The sequence below is a fragment of the Danio rerio genome, chromosome 23 (assembly GCF_052040795.2).
Source record: "Danio rerio strain M-AB ecotype USA chromosome 23, GRCz13ab, whole genome shotgun sequence".
NCBI classification, from domain to species: Eukaryota; Metazoa; Chordata; class Actinopteri; order Cypriniformes; family Danionidae; genus Danio; species Danio rerio.
This window is the reverse complement of record NC_141043.1, coordinates 49207501-49228727: the sequence shown is the minus strand read 5'-3', so window position 1 is coordinate 49228727 and position 21227 is coordinate 49207501. Positions and strand designations below refer to the sequence as shown.

Genomic DNA, 21227 nt, shown 5'->3' with positions numbered 1-21227 from the left:
GTTCACCAAATTTGGTCTTTATTTCTCACTTTTTAAATCATTAATCCACATTAAACACCTCTTTTATGGGAGGAAAATGCATAAATTTGAGTAAAAACTTTGCTAAAGTTGTATAAAGTTCGATTTAGGATTTTGCATTTATATTCTGAGTTCATCTGCTTGTCTGTACATTAAATATACAGTTGAAGAGCAGTTAAAGTGACATATAAAGGCATAACTAGGTTAATTAGGGTAACTTGGCAGGTTAGGGTAATTAGGCAAGTCATTGTATAACGATGGTTTGTTCTGGAGACTATTGAAAACAAATATAGCTTTAAGGGGGCTGATAATATTGACCTTTTATTTTTTTTTTATTAAGAACTGCTTTTAGTCTAGCAAAAATAAAACAAATAAGACTTTCTCCAGAAGAACAAATATTAACAGACAAAATTTCCTGAATCTTTTAAACCTCATTTGGGAAATATTTAAAAAACAAAACAATTCCAAAGGAGATTCAATAATTCTGATTGCAACTGTATTTTTAATACAGTCCATGTCAAATTTGGTCTTTATAAATCACTTATGTAAAACATTAATCCACAATAATTAGTTTTTTATTGGGAGGAAAACGCGTTCATTTTTGAGTGTTGTTTTAAAATTCTGGGTTCATTTGCTCGTCTGAACATGGAACATGTCTTTACAAACTATATACCAAATTTAGTCTTCATATATATATTATTTTATAAATCATTATTCTGCATTGCTCAGTTTTATAGGAGGGAAATTCATAATTTTTAACAGAAATTTACATAAAGTTCAATTAAAGGTGTTGCGGTTATACTCTGGGTTCATCTGCATGTCTGTATATAAAACATGTCTTTACCAATCTGCATATCTAAATTGGTCTTTATATATATATATCAATTTTTAAATCATTAATCCACATTAAAGACTTTCATGTAAGGGAAATTTATCAATTTAAATACAATTGATAAAGTTCAGTTTGGGGTGTTTTGTTTATATTCTGGGTTCATCTGCTTGTCTGTACATAGAACTTATTTTTACTAAATTGTACACCAAATTTGGTCTTTATAAGTCACTTTATAAACATTATTCTGCATTAAGCATTTTCATGCAACCAGTTTATTTGGCTGGAAAATGCTTAATGCAAGCAATGTGTTCATATTCTGGATTAAAATAGCGATATTTTAACAAACTGCATAGCAAATCTGATCTTTATACATAACTAACAGCTGAAGTCAGAATTATTAGCCCCCCCTGTATATATATATATATATATATATATTTACCCAATTTCTATTTGACGGCAGGTAGATTTCTTTAACACATTTCTAATCATATAAGTTTTAATAGCTCATTTCTTTCCTCTTTGTCATGATGACAGCACATAATATTAGACTAGATATTGTTCAAGACACTAATATTCAGCTTAAAGTCACATGTAAATGCTTCACTAGGGTAATTAGGGTAAAGTTAGGGTAATTAGGCAAGTCATTGTATAACAGTGGTTTGTTCTGGAGACAATCCAACACTAATATTGCTGAAGGGGTGAATAATATTGACCTTAAAATGGCTTTAAAACAATTAAAACTGCTTTTATTCTAGCCCAAATAAAAAAAAATCCTGAATCTATATCATTTGGAAAGTATATTTCACAGGAGGCTGAATAATTTTGATTTCAGCTGTGTGTAAAGCATAGAGTCACGTTAAGCGTTTCTGACTTTAAGCGTTTCAGAAAGCTCCATCGCTGTCTCTCCGGCGGGGCATGTGCGACCTGACGCCCCCATTGCCGAACGGGCCACAGTGAGTCCTGAGGGGAAGGGGTAGAAAGTGAGGAGGACGGTGAGAGTCCCTGATTGATGGTCAGACCTCGGGGTAGATCGCAGTTCTTGTGGCGTTCCAGTCTGGTTTCATGATGTGGGTTTGTCGGGAGGTCTTCAGAAGAACCAGCGGAAAGTATCGGCGGCTCCGGCTGACGGCGCTCTCTGTTGGGAAACACAGGACAGATTCCAGACGCAGTTATTCACTGTATGCATGTGTACAATGGTGTGAATCATCTTCACATTATGATGCGATGAGTCAAAATGTTGGATCATGAGAAATGTGAATTGACATTGAGAAACGCAAATAACAGACTGACCCGACCATCTGTGCGCAAAGCCTTCAGGATCAGCCAATAGTGCTGCGTGTTGGTGTATGTCGGACATATTCTCTGACATATTGTCTGGTAAATGCATAAGTGTGATTATTGAGTGGCTGTGTGGAATACTTGATTCTGATTGGTCAAAAGTAGCATTATGATTTAGGTTATTTTCAGATAACAACTGATTGAAGTAATACGCTTATTTCACGCGGTCGCCTTTTTAAAGAACGAAAGTGAATCTGCGGTGAGAGGAAACACACAAGTGTAGGACCAGCACTGTAAACACTGCAGTAACATGCTGTGGACTACAAACCTCCAGCTGTTGCCGAGATTTCAAAATGCAGAAATGGTGTAAACATCACTTTAATATTATTCAGTAAGTTTAATTTACACAATTAAAAGCAGATTAGGCATCAAACAACATCACAATCTCTTTAAGAGTAATACACTTAAGTTTCCTCATGGGCTTTGCCATAGTGTTCACTGGTCAAATTTGTCTTGTTTACTGTTGGTTGCTAGGTTACCAATACTACAGTTAGCCACTCTAACAGCGTGATGGAAACCATGACTCCATCAAATTTGTCTTGTTTACTGTTGGTTGCTAGGTTACCAATACTACAGTTAGCCACTCTAACAGCGTGATGGAAACCATGACTCCATCAAATTTGTCTTGTTTACTGTTGGTTGCTAGGTTACCAATACTACAGTTAGCCACTCTAACAGCGTGATGGAAACCATGACTCCATCAAATTTGTCTTGTTTACTGTTGGTTGCTAGGTTACCAATACTACACTCAGCCACTCTAACAACTTGATGGAAACCATGACTCCATTATATTTGTCTTGTTTACTTTGGTTGCCAGGTTACCAATACTACAGTGAGCCACTCTAACAACTTGCTGGAAACCGTGACTCCATTACATTTGTCTTGTTTACTGTTTGTTGCTAGGTTACCAATACTACAGTGAGCCACTCTAACAACTTGATGGAAATTGTAACTAATTCACATTTGGGATTTTATTACATTTTTGTGAACTTTTTTGTTGCTAGAAGGGATACAGCTGTGATCTGACGTTAACGAGAAGTATTAATATTATTTTATTAAGGTATGTATTAATTGTAGTTTTTTAGCTAGAAGGGATATAGCTGAAGATACTCACATCTATACAGCATAATGTTTGTGACACTGTACGACAAATAATATTTTCACTTTACCGTGAGGTTTCGGTTTAGGGTTGAGATAGGGGTAGATGCTAATAACATACAATTAATGCGTAATTTAATTAATAATATTAAAACTTCATGGTAACTTCCGATTGCAGCTGTATCCCTACTAGCAACAATGGCAGGGGAGATCAAGGTTCTGGATTAATGTCATGTTTATTCATAATTTACCAAGTTTATTGATATTTACAATGTTTATTCATTCAATTTTCTTAAAGTAACTTCATAATTTTCTACCAAAATCATAAAGGAACTGTTTATCTGCGAAAGGAGTAGAGACAATATTGTAGTAACATAAACAGTGTGTATCTGACCAAAAGCATGTCATCCAGTTATACTGAAAAATAATTATTATTGCCGTCTCCATAGACATCCGTGCGTATTTTACTAACCTTAGATGACATGTTTTGCTTGTAGTTATGTGTATTTGAACGTCTGAAATCTAAAACAAGTGTTATTTGATGGAAAGCATGAATCGATTGTAATTTATGACAAGCGCCGCGCACCTCTATCTGTGCTTTTTATTTTACCAGTTGACATGCACTCTGAACGCTCTAATCACACCAGTGTGATCGTACGCCAGGGCTATTTAATTAGTTTGTCAGGGGGGCCGGTTCATGAAAAGCATCCCAAACAAAGAGCCGGAGAGATATGACTTGCTATATGTGTGTTAACACAACTACATATAAGAGCCCATATGCTGTATTTGTTCTCATAAAGACGCCCTTGTTGGCTTTTTCTACATTGAAATGTGAATATATTGTATTTTAAAACAACTGCACTGACCAATTGACCTTTTTTTTGTTTACAAACATTCAAAATGTTGTATTTCGCACAACAAAAGCAGTGCATTGCTGAAGTAGGCTTCTTACATTCAGACACATTCATATGTGATGTTTTGAACAGCAGAACAATTAGTGATGCAGCATTATAGATTATGTTGTACGATTATATACTATGAAGAATAATCACGCTTTCACGGTGATCACGTCTAATGTAATTTAGAACAACAAGCTTCATATTAGGGAAGTAGCTATTTAGACTAACTGTTGTTATCATCTGGGTTCATGTGTATATAATCATTTTAATAATCATTTGTCTAACATATATTTTGTTTTCATTGCACTGAAAGGCACGCACAACTCACCGTAAGATGTTTTCTACTGCATGCGCCCGGACAGGGGTAAGTTTGTTGCTCCGCTTGTGCGTGCATATTGTCATATATTCTAACAATAAAAATAACAAACTTGCAAGCGGAAAAGACGTGATTCGGAAACAGCCGCTGCTATAGTTTATCCGCTGTGCGTGCGTATTAGTCTCGGTGTACATACTTGAAACATTAAACTAGCGCACAGTTGGCAACTTGTCATAACTTTTCCGTGCAACAGAAAAGCGGCTTAGAGAAGCCTTTACGATTATTAACTGTGACGAATTAAAGCGTAGTTAATAGTGAAATCAGCTAATCGTTGCATCCCTATTATTGATTACAGTGCATTGTACAATAGGCATTTTCTACAAAACACATCCAAATGTTTTCGGCTGTCTGCACCACTTGCTTATGGTGACTCACGCTCTGCGCAGCCTCTGCAGCTCATACTGAATTGAACAGACGCACGTCACTTTATAGCTATAGCGGACTGAACTAAATTTATTTTTGATGTCTTGGTCATACTATTTGGAGGGCCAGAACAAATTACCTCGGGGACCAGGTTCGGCCCGCGGGCCGCCAATTGAATAGCCCTGTCGTACGCTTTAGGGATCAACCGAGGCAGATCACACTGGTGTGATTGTACGTGTGAAAGGGTTAAAGACCTTCAAAACTAAACAAACAAACTTTAAAATAATTTTAACGTCACACCACAACTGTGTTATAACATAGAAGAACAATATTGGGGTCACTTCCAGAACAAAACAATTAGATTAAAATAAATAAACAGAGGCAGCTAATTAGAATCCATCTTAGATTAGAGTTTACCAAGCTCAAGCATTCAAAGTAAAACTCTTCCTGCGCATAACTCTAGCACAGGGGTGTCCAAAATCAGTCCTGGAGGGCCGGTGTCCTGCATGTTTTAGTTCTAACCCCAATTAAACACACCTGAAGCAGCTAATCAAGCTCTTTCTAGGTATACTAGAAACTTCCAGGCAGGTGTGTTGAAGCAAGCTGGAGGTTAAATATGCAGGACAGCGGCCCTCCAGGACTGAGTTTGGACACCCCTGCTCTAGACTCTTCTAGTGTAACCTGCTATTCATGGCTGAATTGAAGAAATAGCGTAAACCAGGTTTTGACGTGTCTCCGGAACTAGATCTAATGGCAGTGGACTGGTTTCTGATGGTCTGATTGTGCTGCCAGTGAGCTTGTGAATAGATGAAGCTGTCTTTGTATTATTACCGAGAACTTACAACATGTTGCCTCATCTCACAGCCCTCACTGCCGACTCACTGTGTGTGTGTGTGTGTGTGTGTGTGTGTGTGTGTGTGCGCGGCAGAGTGATAAAGTGTGTGCTTGAGCGAAAGGGCATTTTTCCAGCATAAGAGGGCTCAAACCGTTCACACACACACACACATACACACACACACACACATTAATGCATGATGGTTAATTATGGCCGCTTGTGCCAAGACTGGGCTCGACTCCAAACCCCCAGCCACATCATTCCCAATTAAACAGCCCACTTCAATAGACCTCCCAGCATATGTGTGAGTCTGACGGTGTGTGTGTGTGTGTGTGTGTGTGTGTGTGTGTGTGTGTGCGTGCGTGCGTGTGCGCGAGTGTGAGTTTGACTGTTTTTGTGTGTGACTTTGTGTGTGAGAGAGAGAGACAGACCGTGTGTGTGTGTGAGAGAGTGAATTAGACTTTCTGTATGTAACTGTGTGTGTGTGACTGAGTTTGATTGTGTGTGTGACTGTTTGTCTGAATATATGTGTGTGTGTGTGTGTGTGTGTGTGTGTGTGTGTGTGTGTGTGTGTGTGTGTGTGTATGTGTGTGTGTGTGTGTGTGTGTGTGTGTGTGTGTGTGTGTGTGTGTGTGTGTGTGTGAGTGTGTGCGATTGTGAGTTTGTTGTGTGTGTGACTGCTTAAGTTACTGCGTGTGTGTGTGTGCGCGAATGTGAATTAGACTTTCTGTATGTAACTCTGTGTGTGTGTGTGTGTGTGTGTGTGTGTGTGTGTGTCTGTGTGTGTGTGTGTGCGAATGTGTGTGTATGACTGACTGTGAGGCTGTGTGTGTGTGTGTGTGACTATTTATGTGTGTGTGTGTGTGTGTGTGTGTGTGTGTGTGTGTGTGTAACTGTATGACTGTGCAGGTGTGTGACTTTACTTGTGTTACTGTGAGTTTGACTGTGTGTGTGTATGATTGAGTATGTCTGACAGTGTGTGTTTGTGTGTGTCTGACTGTGTGTGAGTATTTGTGTGTGTTTGAGTGTGACTGTGTCTGAATATATGAGTGTGTGTGTGTATTTTGTGTGACTGTGTGTCACTTTGTGTATGACTGTTTGGGAGTGTGTGTGTTTGAGTGTAAATAATTGTGTGACCGTGTGTGTGTAACTTTGTGTATGACTATGTGTGTGTATGTGTGTGTTTGTGCAGTTGTGTGTGTGGTTGTGTGTGCTTTTTGTGTGTGTGCGTGCATGTGTGCGTGTGAATCCTACCTCCATGGTGCTGCCCGGTTTCTTCTTGAGTTCTTCGCACTTCCTGAACTTGCAGATCTGGTGACCCGTCTTTCTGTTCCGGCAGGAGCTGCAGACGCCGCAGTTGATCAGCCTCCTGCAGGGGGCGCACACCCCGCATCGCTTGCGTTTGCGTTTCGCCGCTCCACTTCCGCTACTACTGCAGCTGCCGTTAGCATTACCGTTAGCATTCCCGCTGAGAGCCGCGGGGGAGCCAGAGCAGGACGACCCGCTGTGTTGGCAGTCCGCCGCCACGTTGGCGATCTGAAACGCGCTGTCGGACATGGTGACCCCTGACGACCCTGCTCCGGAGTGGAGCGTTGTCATGACGATGACCCCAGGGGGCAGTGATAAACCGCCTAATGGAGGCATTCCTCCGAATGTCCCGCCGCGGTCTGATTCTGCAACTCCGCCTTGCGGCACTGACGGCGGACACTTCAGTCGGTTCATGCACTCAGCGCCCGTTACCGGAAGACCGCGGCATTGCTCCGCTGCCAACGGCGACAAGAAGTTGTCAGCGCCCATTTGGAGGGCGGAGTCTTGTGGAATGTGTTTGGCGGACATGTGAACGTTGACTTGCTCCGCCCTCGACATGCCAGTCCGATGTGTGTGTGGTGCATTTACGTTAACCGCTGCAGGCTTCCGGCCCCAGAGCATGGCGTTATCACATGGCCAGGGCGGCATCGCTGATAGGCGGGCTGACGGGAAGAGGGGCGTGGCGATGCGGGCGATTTTGGCGGTCTGCGGAAATGGGGTGGCAGCAGCGGCGGCGGCGGCAGCGGTGCTGTTCTTATAAAAGGTAGCAAACGAGCGATAGCGCTCCATCTGCGCACTGTAGTCCAACACAGGGTTCACGCAGGAGTCGATCTGAAGAGGGAAGTCCCGCCCAGGGGTGGGGTTATAGTGTTGGGCGTGGCCATGGGCGTGGCCATGAGCGTGTGGGGTCTCCATGCACACACTACTGCTCATGTTCGCCATCGGAGCAAAACAAACACACACTAACGCCCAAACATCCACAGCAGTGGTCCTGCGGAGGAGACAGAAGAGCTGAAGGTCAGCAGAGTATACACAACTATTATCATACGCAAAACAGACGCTAAAATCAGTTATTAGTAGGCCCACACGGAATCTGCGCGCGTAGAATTACGCAGATTTTCAGCCCATCATTAATTCTGTTTATTTACTTGTGTAAATGTGCGTAAATTAATATTTATTCAGTTTTTAAATTAATTACAGTAATATTATTGACTAATATGAACATTTTTATCTTATTTAGTTACAATACAGTTTGTACAGTAATATTTTCTGTCTTTTAAGGCTGATTTATACTTCTGCGTCAAGCGCACGCGTATGCTACGGCGCAGCCTAATCGTGCACGCATAGCCCCTCGCCGTGGCCATCGGCTTCGCTGACGCACACCTCTCAAAAATTGTAATGTGTAGCGCAAGCTCTGTGATTGGTCGGCTTGGTAGTACTGACGAGTGTGGGCGGAGGTGAGAGCCGCGCAAACGTGACGCAGCAGGTGTTTACAAGTGTGGAGTCCCGTGAAGGAGCTCCGGATGGAGACTGCTGTTTTTTGTTTACCTTATGATTAAAGTTGTTGCACGTCTGCCGGTTTCCGCCTTAAAATAAACGAATTTGAACCACTTGAATATTAAGTAAGCGTTCAGAAAAAACAAAACACCAGCGAAGAAACTCGACGCAGAGAAACATAAACACCTCACTGCCAACTAGCGCTTCGGAAGTGTATTGCAGAGCAACAGAAACAGCGCGCAGAAGTATAAATGCACAGCTACGCGCGATCACTTGACGCAGAAGTATTAACCAGGCTTTAGTCGATATATTATATGAGAGACTTGCTTTGTTTACCAAATAAAGTAAATCAAATTTGATTTGCAATTTAAACATTAAATAAAAGTAAAAAAATATATATAGTTTTTTTATTTCGCATATTAAGCTTTTATTTAAGATACTCCCAAAATAATTCCGCAGATTTTTAATCTTTAATCGCAAATAGCAAAAAACATTCGCAGATTCCGTCTGGCTCTAGTTAGCAATCTTTAGTATCTATATTTGTCTCTATTTTCTTTATTATTAAAACTGTAAAAAAAAAAATCCTAAATTACTGATTAAATACTGAGTAGCAGATTTTAGAAGAAGCCTTAAACTATAAATAAATAAAAATATTTATCCAGTAGGATCTATTTAGTTTATTTGTAATTAATTTTAATGTGTTTTGTCATTTGTAATAATTACATTATATCCTAAAATAAATGATCGTTCATTTTTTCTAGTCTGCATACATGAGATTCAGTCAAATTTGCATTAAGAGCGTCAGAAAATGGCAGTTCAGATCAATAAAACAACACTGCTGCTCATTTCTTTTGCATGTCCATCCCATAGTTTGATCAAACCCCATCAGGCCTGTCCTTCAGTGAGTTTAATTAGAGGAGCAGCAGGATTAATCATCAGGCTTGGAGAGGAAAGTTACCATGTCAGAATGAATGTTTGTTTATGTGAAAGGGAAAAAGAGAGAGAGAAGGAGAGAAAGAGAGACGCTTTTCCCCCTCCGACGCCCCCCCGCTACCGTTGCCTCGAGCATCAATTACGGTAATTACTCTCCGCCTGCTGCGGCAGCGACGCGCGCGCGGATCAGAGGTCATTAAGGGCGTCAGACCGCTGGACACCGCGGCGCAATTAAAGGCGACGGATTAATTCTCTTGGCCATCGCGCGCGCGTCTGAGAGAGAGAGAGAGAGGGAAGGAGAGAGAGTGAGGGAGGGGGTGAATGAGGGGGGGGAGGCGGAGGACGGAAAATGGACGAGCTTTACCTTTAGACTCGCGACGCTTCACGATCCTTTAACGGAGAGCATCACCGCGCGCTGATGCCGCCTCAATAATCCCCGTTACAAGAAAAACACGCGCCGCGAAACAACAGGACGCGTCCGTTTTAACGATCACCGTGAGCAGCTGCGGCGCTAAATACCGAGACTAACGGGAATAATAAATAATATTGACGCCGCCAACGACGCACCGTCCTCAGGGGCGGGTATGGGTGACGGAAGGGTAGACGGCTCCTCCCGGTGTGTGTGTGTGTGTATGTGTGTGTGTATGTGTGTGTGTGTGTGTCGCGCTGCGTGTGGCTGACGGGGGTGTGAGGTGAGGAAGCGCCGTTGCGGACACCTCCTGATCATTGGCGGGAAATGATTGTGGAAGCGCGGGAGGCGCGCGGGGGCTGACATACGGGGTCTCGCGCGGCGCGGAGGGTAATGCGTGTCAACTCCTCGCGCGCCCCTTTTTTTTTCCCGCCGATGCCTGAATGACGGTTATTAATCACGGGCTTCGCGCCGCGGCTTCTGTGAGGGTTTTTTTCCAGAGGAATTTTGCGGTTCATTACGGTTCATTTGCGGCTCGTTACCGTAATTACCCGCGGCACCGGGAGGCTAATTAAAACAGAACGGGTCCGAGGCGAGAAGGCGTTTCCCCCCGGTGGAGCAGATCCCGGCCGGTTGGGAATTGACTGTGTGTGTGTGTGTGTGTGTGTGTGTGTGTGTGTGTGTGTGTGTGAGAGAGAGAGAGAGAAACCTTGACGCATCTGACAGACATTCTTTATGAGAGGATCTGAGAGGAAATCAGCTCTTGGCGCCATAAATATAAACCCCTCATATCTGATATAAACATTTCTAAATATGGAGATTCATCATTTACATATTATAGCTATATTGCCATTCTATACTTAAATATACGATTATATTGATGTTGTAAAATTAAATCGCTCTCGCTTTCTATCTCCTCTCCATATACATAATCATACAAAGACATCATTTGATAGTATTTAATTATATATATAAAATATGTATTGCCTGTATGTACTATCGCATGTACATTTTCACTCAATACCAAAAATTATGCATATATAATTAGCATTTATTCTTTATTTATTTATATATGTGTGTGCGCGTGCACATCAAGTAGCTTTATGTCTATAGCGCTTTTACAATGTAGATCGTGGCAAAGCTGATTAACATATATAAACCCAGGGAGGAAACATGTCATGCAGGAAGCATATTCACACGCAGTTTATAGATCATATATGTATATTGCATATATTTATGTGTTTAATATGTATATGTAAACAGAATAATAAAATAATTGCTGCAGTGATAGATAGATAGATAGATAGATAGATAGATAGATAGATAGATAGATAGATAGATAGATAGATAGATAGATAGATGGATGGATGGATGGATGGATGGATGGATGGATGGATGGATGGATGGATGGATGTTCATCAGTCTTCCAGGAACAATGAGCGCTCAGCTGCGCCCTCTTGTGTCGGAGCGCTGCAGTTCTCTGGCCTGTAATGTAAAGCGCTGTGTCTGCAGTTCTGCTGTTGTCCACTAGGTGTCGATCAGACATCACGCTTCTGAACACCGTGATGAAGGTCATAAAGCAGTCAGTGATTTCACTCAGACGGAGAGCGTTCAGCAGTGTGCGTGTGTGTGTGTGTGTGTGTGTGTGTGTGTGTGTGAGTGATATATAATTGTATGGCATATTCTTCAGGACTGTTTGTTTACTTAGATAAGCCCCCCCCCCTCCTCCACACACACACACACACACACACACAAACAGGTACATATGGTACATACAGGTACATACATATAATATCATAATTAAAGTAAAATAATATAGAGTCCATGTGACCACAAGTTTGTGCAAGTTGATCCACAGGTAAATCAGCCCATCTTTCTGACAAGATATATCTGTCATTTATCCATCTCCATCCATCCATCCATCCATCCATCCATTATTCTATCTATCTATCTATCTATCTATCTATCTATCTATCTATCTATCTATCTATCTATCTATCTATCTATCTATCTATCTATCTATCTATCTATCTATCTATCTATCTATCTGTCTCCATCCATCCATCTCCACCCATCATCCATCTCCATCCATCCATCCATCCATGCACCCATCCATCCATCCATCTATCTCCATCTATTTATTCATCCATTTATCTATCCATCCATCCATCCATCTTTCTGACTAGATATATCTGTCATTCATCCATATCCATCCATCCACCCATCTATTTATCCATCCTGTCCATCCATCTCCATCCATCCATCCATCCATCCATCCATTCATCCATCTATTTATCCATCCATCCATCCATCTATCATCCATCCATCCATCTATCTGTCATTCATCCATCCATCCATCCATCCATCCATCCATCCATCCATCTGTCATTCAGCCATCCATCCATCCATCCATCCATCCATCCATCCATCCATCCATCCATCTATCTGTCATTCAGCCATCCATCCATTCATCCATCCATCCATCCATCCATCCATCCATCCATCTATCTGTCATTCAGCCATCCATCCATTCATCCATCCATCCATTCATCCATCTACCATCCATCCATCCATCCATCCATCCATCCATCCATCCATCCATCCATCTGTCATTCAGCCATCCATCCATCCATCCATCCATCCATCCATCCATCTATCTGTCATTCAGCCATCCATCCATTCATCCATCCATCCATCCATCCATCCATCCATCCATCCATCCATCTATCTGTCATTCAGCCATCCATCCATTCATCCATCCATCCATTCATCCATCTACCATCCATCCATCCATCCATCCATCCATCCATCCATCTATCTGTCATTCAGCCATCCATCCATCCATCCATCCATCAATCTATCTGTCATCCATCCATCCATCCTTCCATTCATCCATCTCCATCCATGTCATCCATCCATCTGTCATCCATCCATCTATCCACCCTCCTACCTGTCCGTCAGTCCATATACACACACCACCAGTCAAAAGGAGTCAGTAATATTTGTGAATGTTTTAGCAGAAGCCGTGTCTGCTCACCGCAGAAAAGCTGAAAAATCACCGCAAAGAAGCTGTGAAATATTATTACAATTCAGATTTCCTATTGAGCAATCAGGAGGTGCATTTCCAGATTTTACCTAAACATTACAAGGGCAAACTATCATTATTGTTCTTAATGACACACACAGATGAATCGTTCAGCACCAAACAGGCAGTGTGAGCCAACAACAGCTTCAGTGTGTCTGTCGTGAACACACTCCTCCACCCTCCACCCTCCACCGCTCTGTGTGTTTATAATCGTGTTTGTGTGTTTAGGCTGTTTTGACACAATCATGTTTCTGTCTGCTCTTCACCAGAACACACACACACACACACACACACACACACACACACACACACACACATTTACTTTCAAATTGAAATGAAAGAAATGCTATAATTACCAGCACAGGATGTAGCTGGAGGAAATATACAGGTTCCCGGCAAACTTTACAAGCTCCCAGAGTAATTATAGTGTGTGTGTGAGTGTGTGAGTGAAGAAGAGAGAGAGACAGAGAAAGAGAGTGTTTGTGTGTGCATGTCTGTCAGTATCTGTGTGTGTGTGTGTGTGTGTGTGTGAAGGAGAGAGAGACAGAGAAAGAGAGTGTTTGTGTGTGCATGTCTGTCTGTATCTGTGTGTGTGTGTGTGTGCATATATTTGTGTTTGCGTGTGTGTGCATGTGTCTGAGAAAAAAAGTGTGTGTGACAAAGTGTGAGACGGAGCGTGTTTGAGTCTGTCTGTGTGTGTTTGTCTGAGAGAGAAAGTGAGTGTGTGTTTGTGTGTCAGAGAGACAGCATGCCTGCATGAGTGAGTGTGTGTACGAGAGTGTGTGTTGTGCGTGTTTGTGTATAAATCTGAAATAAAGACTGTGTACAAGAGAAAGAGAATAATCTGTGTGTGTATACGTGTGTGTGTGTGTGTGTGTGTGTGTGGGTGTATGAGTGTGAAAGATAGTGGTGTGTTTGCACGTGTTAGAGAGTGTTTTTTTTTGTATGCTTTTGTGTGTGTGTCCTCATGTGTGTGAGTGTGTGTGTATGGATGTGAAAGATAGTGCACGTGTTTGCATGTGTCAGAGAGGTGTGTGTGTGTGTGTTTGTGCGCGTATGTGTATGGGTGTGTATGGCTGTCAAAGATAGCGATGTCTGTGCACATGTCAGAGTGTGTTTTTAGTGTGTGTGTGTGTGTGTGTGTGTGAAGGAGAGAGAAAAAGAAGAGTGTGTGTGAGTGTGTGTTTCTGTATGTGTGTGCGCGCGAGCATTTGAGAGAGAGAGAGAGAGAGAGAGAGAGAGAGAGAAAGAGTGTATGTGTGTGTGTGTGTGTCCCAGACCTGCCCTTGCTGGTGTTCATATGCGTTTCCCTGGAGAACAAAACACACACACACACACACACACACACACACACACACGCACGCGCAGATCAGATATGTGTGTGCTCTTCATAAACACTTACAGTTCCTCAGTGGAAAGTTCTGACAGGTCGTTGTACACCCATAACCCCCCTCTCTCACACACACACTGATGTCATGACGGCAGAATGAATCGGCCTCAGCAGTGCGCGCGCACACACACACACACACCTGACGCGCGCTCCCGCTCTCCACACGCGAACTTCGAGACGTTTTAGCGAGAAACTGAATGAGAGACCGCAGATCCGGTGTGTGTTCACAGCTCTGTGATGGATGTGCTGTTGTTTTTCTCTCTCATCGGTGTTTGTGCAGCTGCAGGTACACACACACTCAGGTAAGACGCGCTTTTATATGACTATATGCACGTAAAGCTTAATAAGTTACTACGGATCAACACAGTTATAGTGAGACTGACGCTATCCGAGAGAAAGAAGTGTCCCGACAGCAGCTAATTTGAGTATTATATTTATTATTTTAATACATGTTATTAATCCGCGTGTGAATGTCAACTACAGAAATTGTCATGGCAACCGTATTTTCCGCGGAAGTATGCGACTAGTTTGTGTTGTAAATATGGAAGTTTGTTATATATAAAAGTATATACAGTTGAATTATTCGCCCCCTTTGAATTTGTTTTCTTTTTTAAATATTTCTTTTTTATTTAAATATAAACTTATTTATTTTATTTCAGCTAGAATAATAGTTTTTATTTTTTTAAACACAATTTTAAGGTCAATATTATTCGCCCCTTATAGCTATATACATTTGTCTGATAGTCTACTGCACAAACTATCGTTATACAATAACTTGCCTAATTACCCTAACCTGCCTAGTTACCCTAATTACCCTAGTGAAGCCTTTACATGTCACTTTAAGCTGTATAGAAGTGTCTTGAAGAATGTCTAGTCTAATATTATTGACTGTCATCATGACAAAGAGAAAATAAAGCAGTTATTAGAGATGAGTTATTAACACTAGTATGATTACCCTGCTGAAAAAAAACAGCTTAAACCAGCCTAAGTGTGTTTCTGTGTGGAGTTTGCATGTTCTCCCTGCGTTTGCATGGGTTTCCTCCAGGTGCTCCGGTTTCCCCCACAGTCCAAACACATGCGCTATAGGGGAATTGATGAACTACACTGGCCATAGTGTATGAGCGTGTGTGTGTGTGTGATTGAATATGTATGGGTGTTTCCCAGTACTGAGTTGCAGCTGGAAGGGCATCCACTGTGTAAAACATATGCTGGATTACTTGGCGGTTCATTCCGCTGTGGTGAAAAAGAGTCTAAGCCAAAGAAAATGAATGAATGAATGACAAATAACATGCACCTTAATGTAAAGCTGCATTGGAATGATGTTGTGAAGAGCACTACACAAATAAGCAGAGTTGGCATCGTGCAGCCACAGGACAACATCGCCAGTGCTTCACCACACACAAGCTATAGGGGGAGTGGAGAGACAGTGATGGAGCCAGTTCAGTGGATGGAGATGATTGGGGGTCATGATGGGTAAGGGCTGATGGAGGGAGTTTGGCCAGGACACCGGGGTTACACCCCTACTCCTTACCATGTGCCATGGAGTTATTAATGAGCACAGAGAGTCAGAAGCTCAGTTTAACATCTCATCTAAAAGACGGCGCTCACTGAGTAGTATAGTGTCTCTTTCATTATACTGGGGCATTAGGACCCACACAGACCACAGGTTGAGCGCCCCCTGCTGGCCTCACTAACACCACTGCCAACAGCAGCCTAGTTTACCCATGTGGTCTCCCATCCAGATACTGACCAGACTCAGCCCTGCAAATGGTTGAGAGCAATTTCCTTCATTGTGTGTGTGTGTGTGTGTGTGTGTGTGTGTGTGTGTGTGTGTGTGTGTGTGTGTGTGTGTGTGTGTGTGTGTGTGTGTGTGTGTGTGTGTGTGTGTGTGTGTGTGTGTGTGTAGGTCATCAGAGCTGCTGGTGTCTGATGGAGTGTGTGTGTTCGGCTGGATGAGGAACTCAAATGCACAGTGCAGACGTGAGTAAACACACACACTCTTTGTAACATTCACAGAAATAATTTCAGAAGTAAAACAGAAGTGTATGTCACACACTCACACACTCATTCATCCTCACAGATGTAACATCTGATATAAAAAATCCTTTGAAATAATGCTGAGCGCATGTTGGGTTGATTGCATGATACTACTTGTGTGTTTTTTATTTATGTACTATTATGTATTTAATATTTTAATGAAGAAATATATAGATTTATATTTAATTTGGGTTTACTTTTTAGTAAATGTGCTAGATATTCAAACTATTTAGCTGTATTTTGTTTCTGTTTAAGTTACATTTATTTCCAATTAATAATTACTGGACAAAACTATTTTTGTTCATTTAATATTTGTATTTTATTTAATAGGTATATTTATTAATATTTAATAGAGCCAAATATAGTGTACTTTAGCCAAATATGGTCAAACATTATATTTCATTAAGCCAAATATAGTGCACTATAACCAAATATGGTAAAATATTGTATTTAATAAAGCTGAATATAGTGTAATATAACCGAATATAGCCAAATATTGTATTTAATAAAGCTGAATATAGTGTAATATAACCGAATATGGCCAAATATTGTATTTAATAAAGCTGAATATAGTGTAATATAACCGAATATAGTCAAATATTGTATTTAATAAAGCTGAATATAGTGTAATATAACCGAATATAGCCAAATATTGTATTTAATAAAGCTAAATATAGTGTAATATAACCAAATATAGCCAAATATTGTATTTAATAAAGCTGAATATAGTGTAATATAACCGAATATAGCCAAATATTGTATTTAATAAAGCTGAATATAGTGTAATATAACCGAATATAGTCAAATATTGTATTTAATAAAGCTGAATATAGTGTAATATAACCGAATATAGCCAAATATTGTATTTAATAAAGCTGAATATAGTGTAATATAACCGAATATAGCCAAATATTGTATTTAATAAAGCTAAATATAGTGTAATATAACCGAATATGGCCAAATATTGTATTTAATAAAGCTGAATATAGTGTAATATAACCGAATATGGCCAAATATTGTATTTAATAAAGCTGAATATAGTGTAATATAACCGAATATAGCCAAATATTGTATTTAATAAAGCTGAATATAGTGTAATATAACCGAATATGGCCAAATATTGTATTTAATAAAGCTGAATATAGTGTAATATAACCGAATATAGCCAAATATTGTATTTAATAAAGCTGAATATAGTGTAATATAACCGAATATGGCCAAATATTGTATTTAATAAAGCTGAATATAGTGTAATATAACCGAATATAGCCAAATATTGTATTTAATAAAGCTGAATATAGTGTAATATAACCGAATATAGCCAAATATTGTATTTAATAAAGCTGAATATAGTGTAATATAACCGAATATAGCCAAATATTGTATTTAATAAAGCTGAATATAGTGTAATATAACCGAATATGGCCAAATATTGTATTTAATAAAGCTGAATATAGTGTAATATAACCGAATATAGCCAAATATTGTATTTAATAAAGCTGAATATAGTGTAATATAACCGAATATGGCCAAATATTGTATTTAATAAAGCTGAATATAGTGTAATATAACCGAATATAGCCAAATATTGTATTTAATAAAGCTGAATATAGTGTAATATAACCGAATATGGCCAAATATTGTATTTAATAAAGCTGAATATAGTGTAATATAACCGAATATGGCCAAATATTGTATTTAATTAAGCCAAATATAGTGTACTATAGCCAAATATGGTCAAATATTATATTTCATAAAGCTAAATATAGTGTACTATAGCCAAATATGTACAAATATTATATTTCATAAAGCCAAATATAGTGTAATATAACCAAATATGTCCATATATTATATTTCATAAAGATAAATATAGTGCAATATAACTAAATATGGCCAAATATTATATTTCATAAAGATAAATATAGTGCAATATAACCAAATATGGCCAAATATTATATTTCATAAAGATAAATATAGTGCAATATAACCATATATGGCCAAATATTATATTTCATAAAGATAAATATAGTGCAATATAACCAAATATGGCCAAATATTATATTTCATAAAGGTAAATATAGTGCAATATAACCAAATATGGCCAAATATTATATTTCATAAGGATAAATATAGTGCAATATAACCAAATATGGCCAAATATTATATTTCATAAGGATAAATATAGTGCAATATAACCAAATATGGCCAAATATTATATTTCATAAGGATAAATATAGTGCAATATAACCAAATATGGCCAAATATTATATTTCATAAAAATAAATATAGTGCAATATAACCAAATATGGCCAAATATTATATTTCATAAGGATAAATATAGTGCAATATAACCAAATATGGCCAAATATTATATTTCATAAAGATAAATATAGTGCAATATAACCAAATATGGCCAAATATTATATTTCATAAAGATAAATATAGTGCAATATAACCAAATATGGCCAAATATTATATTTCATAAGGATAAATATAGTGCAATATAACCAAATATGGCCAAATATTATATTTCATAAAGATAAATATAGTGCAATATAACCAAATATGGCCAAATATTATATTTCATAAGGATAAATATAGTGCAATATAACCAAATATGGTCAATTATAGAGTGTATTTTTTTCAGGAGATTGCACTGGGTGCGCAGTGTTCTCTTCTGAACATACACACTCGTTCTGATGTGTGATGTGTGTTGTGTGTTTGTGCAGCAGTGTGTGAGTCGGGCTGTAAACACGGAGAGTGTGTTGGTCCAGATCAGTGTCTCTGTCATCCAGGATACACCGGCAAGACCTGCAGGCAGGGTATGAGTGTGTCACACACACATACACATGCACACACTGAGAACCACCCATTTACAAACATTAACAGAGAAACACACACACACATGCAAACACACCCAGAGAAACTTACTTACACACACACATGCAAACACACTTACACACTGAGAAACACACTTGCACACAGACACACACATATACATACACCAACACACACTTAGAAACTCACACACACAAACAACTAAACAAACAAACACATTCTGACACACACAGACACACACTCTCACACATAAAAACTCACACAAGCACAGTCACACACAAACACACAGGGACACACTCTCGCACATACAAACTCACACACGCACACCTTGAGAAATATGCACACACTCTCACACAATCTCACACAAACACACTCTTACACAAACATTCACACAAACTCACACTTGCAAACACACACAGACACACTCTCTCAAAACACTGTCACACACCTACAAATTCGCACACTCTCACTCATACAAATTTATACACACACACACACACACACACACACACACACACACACACACACACACACACACACACACACACACACACTGAATACACTCCAGTGTGAATATTCTCACAGCTCCTCAGTCTTTCCGTTATAAATATTAACACGTGACATTGTGTCTGGTGACATCATGTGTGTGTGTGTGTGTGTGTGTGTGTGTGTGTGTGTGTGTGTGTGTGTGTGTGTGTGTGTGTGTGTGTGTGTGTGAGCGAGAGTGTGTGTGTGTTTTGGTCATTAACACACAGGTGTCCAAACGCTCTGTCCAATCAGACGTAGTGGTGTGTGCCTCAGGGGTTTGTGCTGGTGAATGATGGGATGTGTGTGTGTGTGTGTGTGTGTGTGTGTGTGTGTGTGTGTGTGTGTGTGTGTGTGTGTGTGTGTGATGGCGCTCAGAGGCCTGATGGGATTCATATTCTCCTCTGATTTACAGGACACACACACACACACACACACACACACACACCACGGCTGTTTTCTTTGGCCTTCTGTCTCCTGCAGAGTCTGAGGAATGTGGTTATGATGTATACTCCTCTGTGCTTATTAATGGAGAGTGTGCTTAAACGAGTCTCGTGGGTTTGTTGCTTTAAGGATGTTCTGCTGGTGTTCGTTTTATAGATGGGCTCAGTGTGATGAGTTGATATTTTCACACACACACTGAAGCTCCCCGTGTCTGAATGTATTTATGTATTCTTTATTATTCATTACCCTAAAATGTGTCAGACACAGAAACCTCGCTCACCTCGCTATAACCCACTCCACCTTTCACCTTTCATGCTTTATTTTTATTATTATTTAGCCGCATATTGTGTTCTGTGTCCTGATTGGCTGTAGACCATTGTCAATCAATCTCCTCTGGGTCTCCTGCACAGTAGAGAATGCATTGAGCTTGGCAAATTCATATAAATCTTTGATCGCTAACACTGTATTATACGCCCGGCGAAAGGCGCGATGCAATTGTTGTTTGGTAGTTTCAGCTTGGCGCAAGAGTTGTTTTGGCGTTTTGCAGCACGCTGTTTAAATAGCAAATTCATTTGCGCTCATATGTGCCCCCACATTTCTGCTCTTAAAATGAAGGCGTTCGGAGGCGCAGTGCTGGCGCGTTGCTATTTTGAGGAATCATAATGGATTGTTCTATAGACCAAAACAAAGCCGGTCTATTGTCTGGCGCAGAGTGCACCTGGCTTACACACTGCTTAATACACACAAGATGTAGAGCACTACGCAAATATCTTTACATATGAAAAAGAATTAAAATATTAAGGATATATATATATATATATATATATATATATATATATATATATATATATATATATATATATATATATATAGGATGTAAATATAAAGGATTAAAATATTACAAAACATAATATTTTCTAGCCTACATAAATATAAAAACCACTGCTTTCATGCCTTCTTCATCTTAGAGGACTTTTCAGTTTATTCGTGGCAATTTGCTTT

General features: G+C 39.7%; 3 protein-coding genes across 8 annotated transcripts in view; 2 read left to right on the top strand and 1 right to left on the bottom strand.

The window, feature by feature from the left end:
* fhip1ab (FHF complex subunit HOOK interacting protein 1Ab) overlaps positions 1 to 21227 on the top strand; it is a 445665-nt gene that overhangs the window by 312581 nt on the left and 111857 nt on the right. The window lies entirely within an intron of this gene.
* Positions 1372 to 10098, bottom strand: LOC100330136 (CXXC-type zinc finger protein 4). The gene is made up of 3 exons (XM_087307911.1): positions 9862 to 10098; positions 7014 to 8058; positions 1372 to 1985 (listed from the first exon to the last, which is right to left on the bottom strand). The coding sequence occupies exons 2-3, from the start codon at positions 8007 to 8009 to the stop codon at positions 1938 to 1940; spliced, it is 1044 nt and encodes a 347-aa protein (XP_087164037.1). The 5' UTR covers positions 8010 to 8058; positions 9862 to 10098; the 3' UTR covers positions 1372 to 1937.
* The window catches only part of LOC101884488 (nephronectin), a 22241-nt gene continuing 15582 nt past the window's right edge, over positions 14569 to 21227 (top strand). For 3 of the 6 annotated variants that reach the window (XR_015524150.1, XR_015524149.1, XM_087307884.1), the window contains exons 1-3: positions 14569 to 14683; positions 16288 to 16361; positions 19151 to 19240. Coding sequence is in view for 2 of the 6 variants with exons in the window: in XM_087307884.1 (XP_087164010.1) it covers positions 14619 to 14683; positions 16288 to 16361; positions 19151 to 19240 (229 nt within the window). In the remaining 4 variants the exon portion in view is untranslated. Of the gene's footprint in view, positions 14684 to 16287; positions 16362 to 19147; positions 19241 to 21227 lie in introns of all 6 variants that reach the window. The other 3 variants (XR_015524148.1, XR_015524147.1, XM_087307883.1) reach the window with 1 other exon arrangement.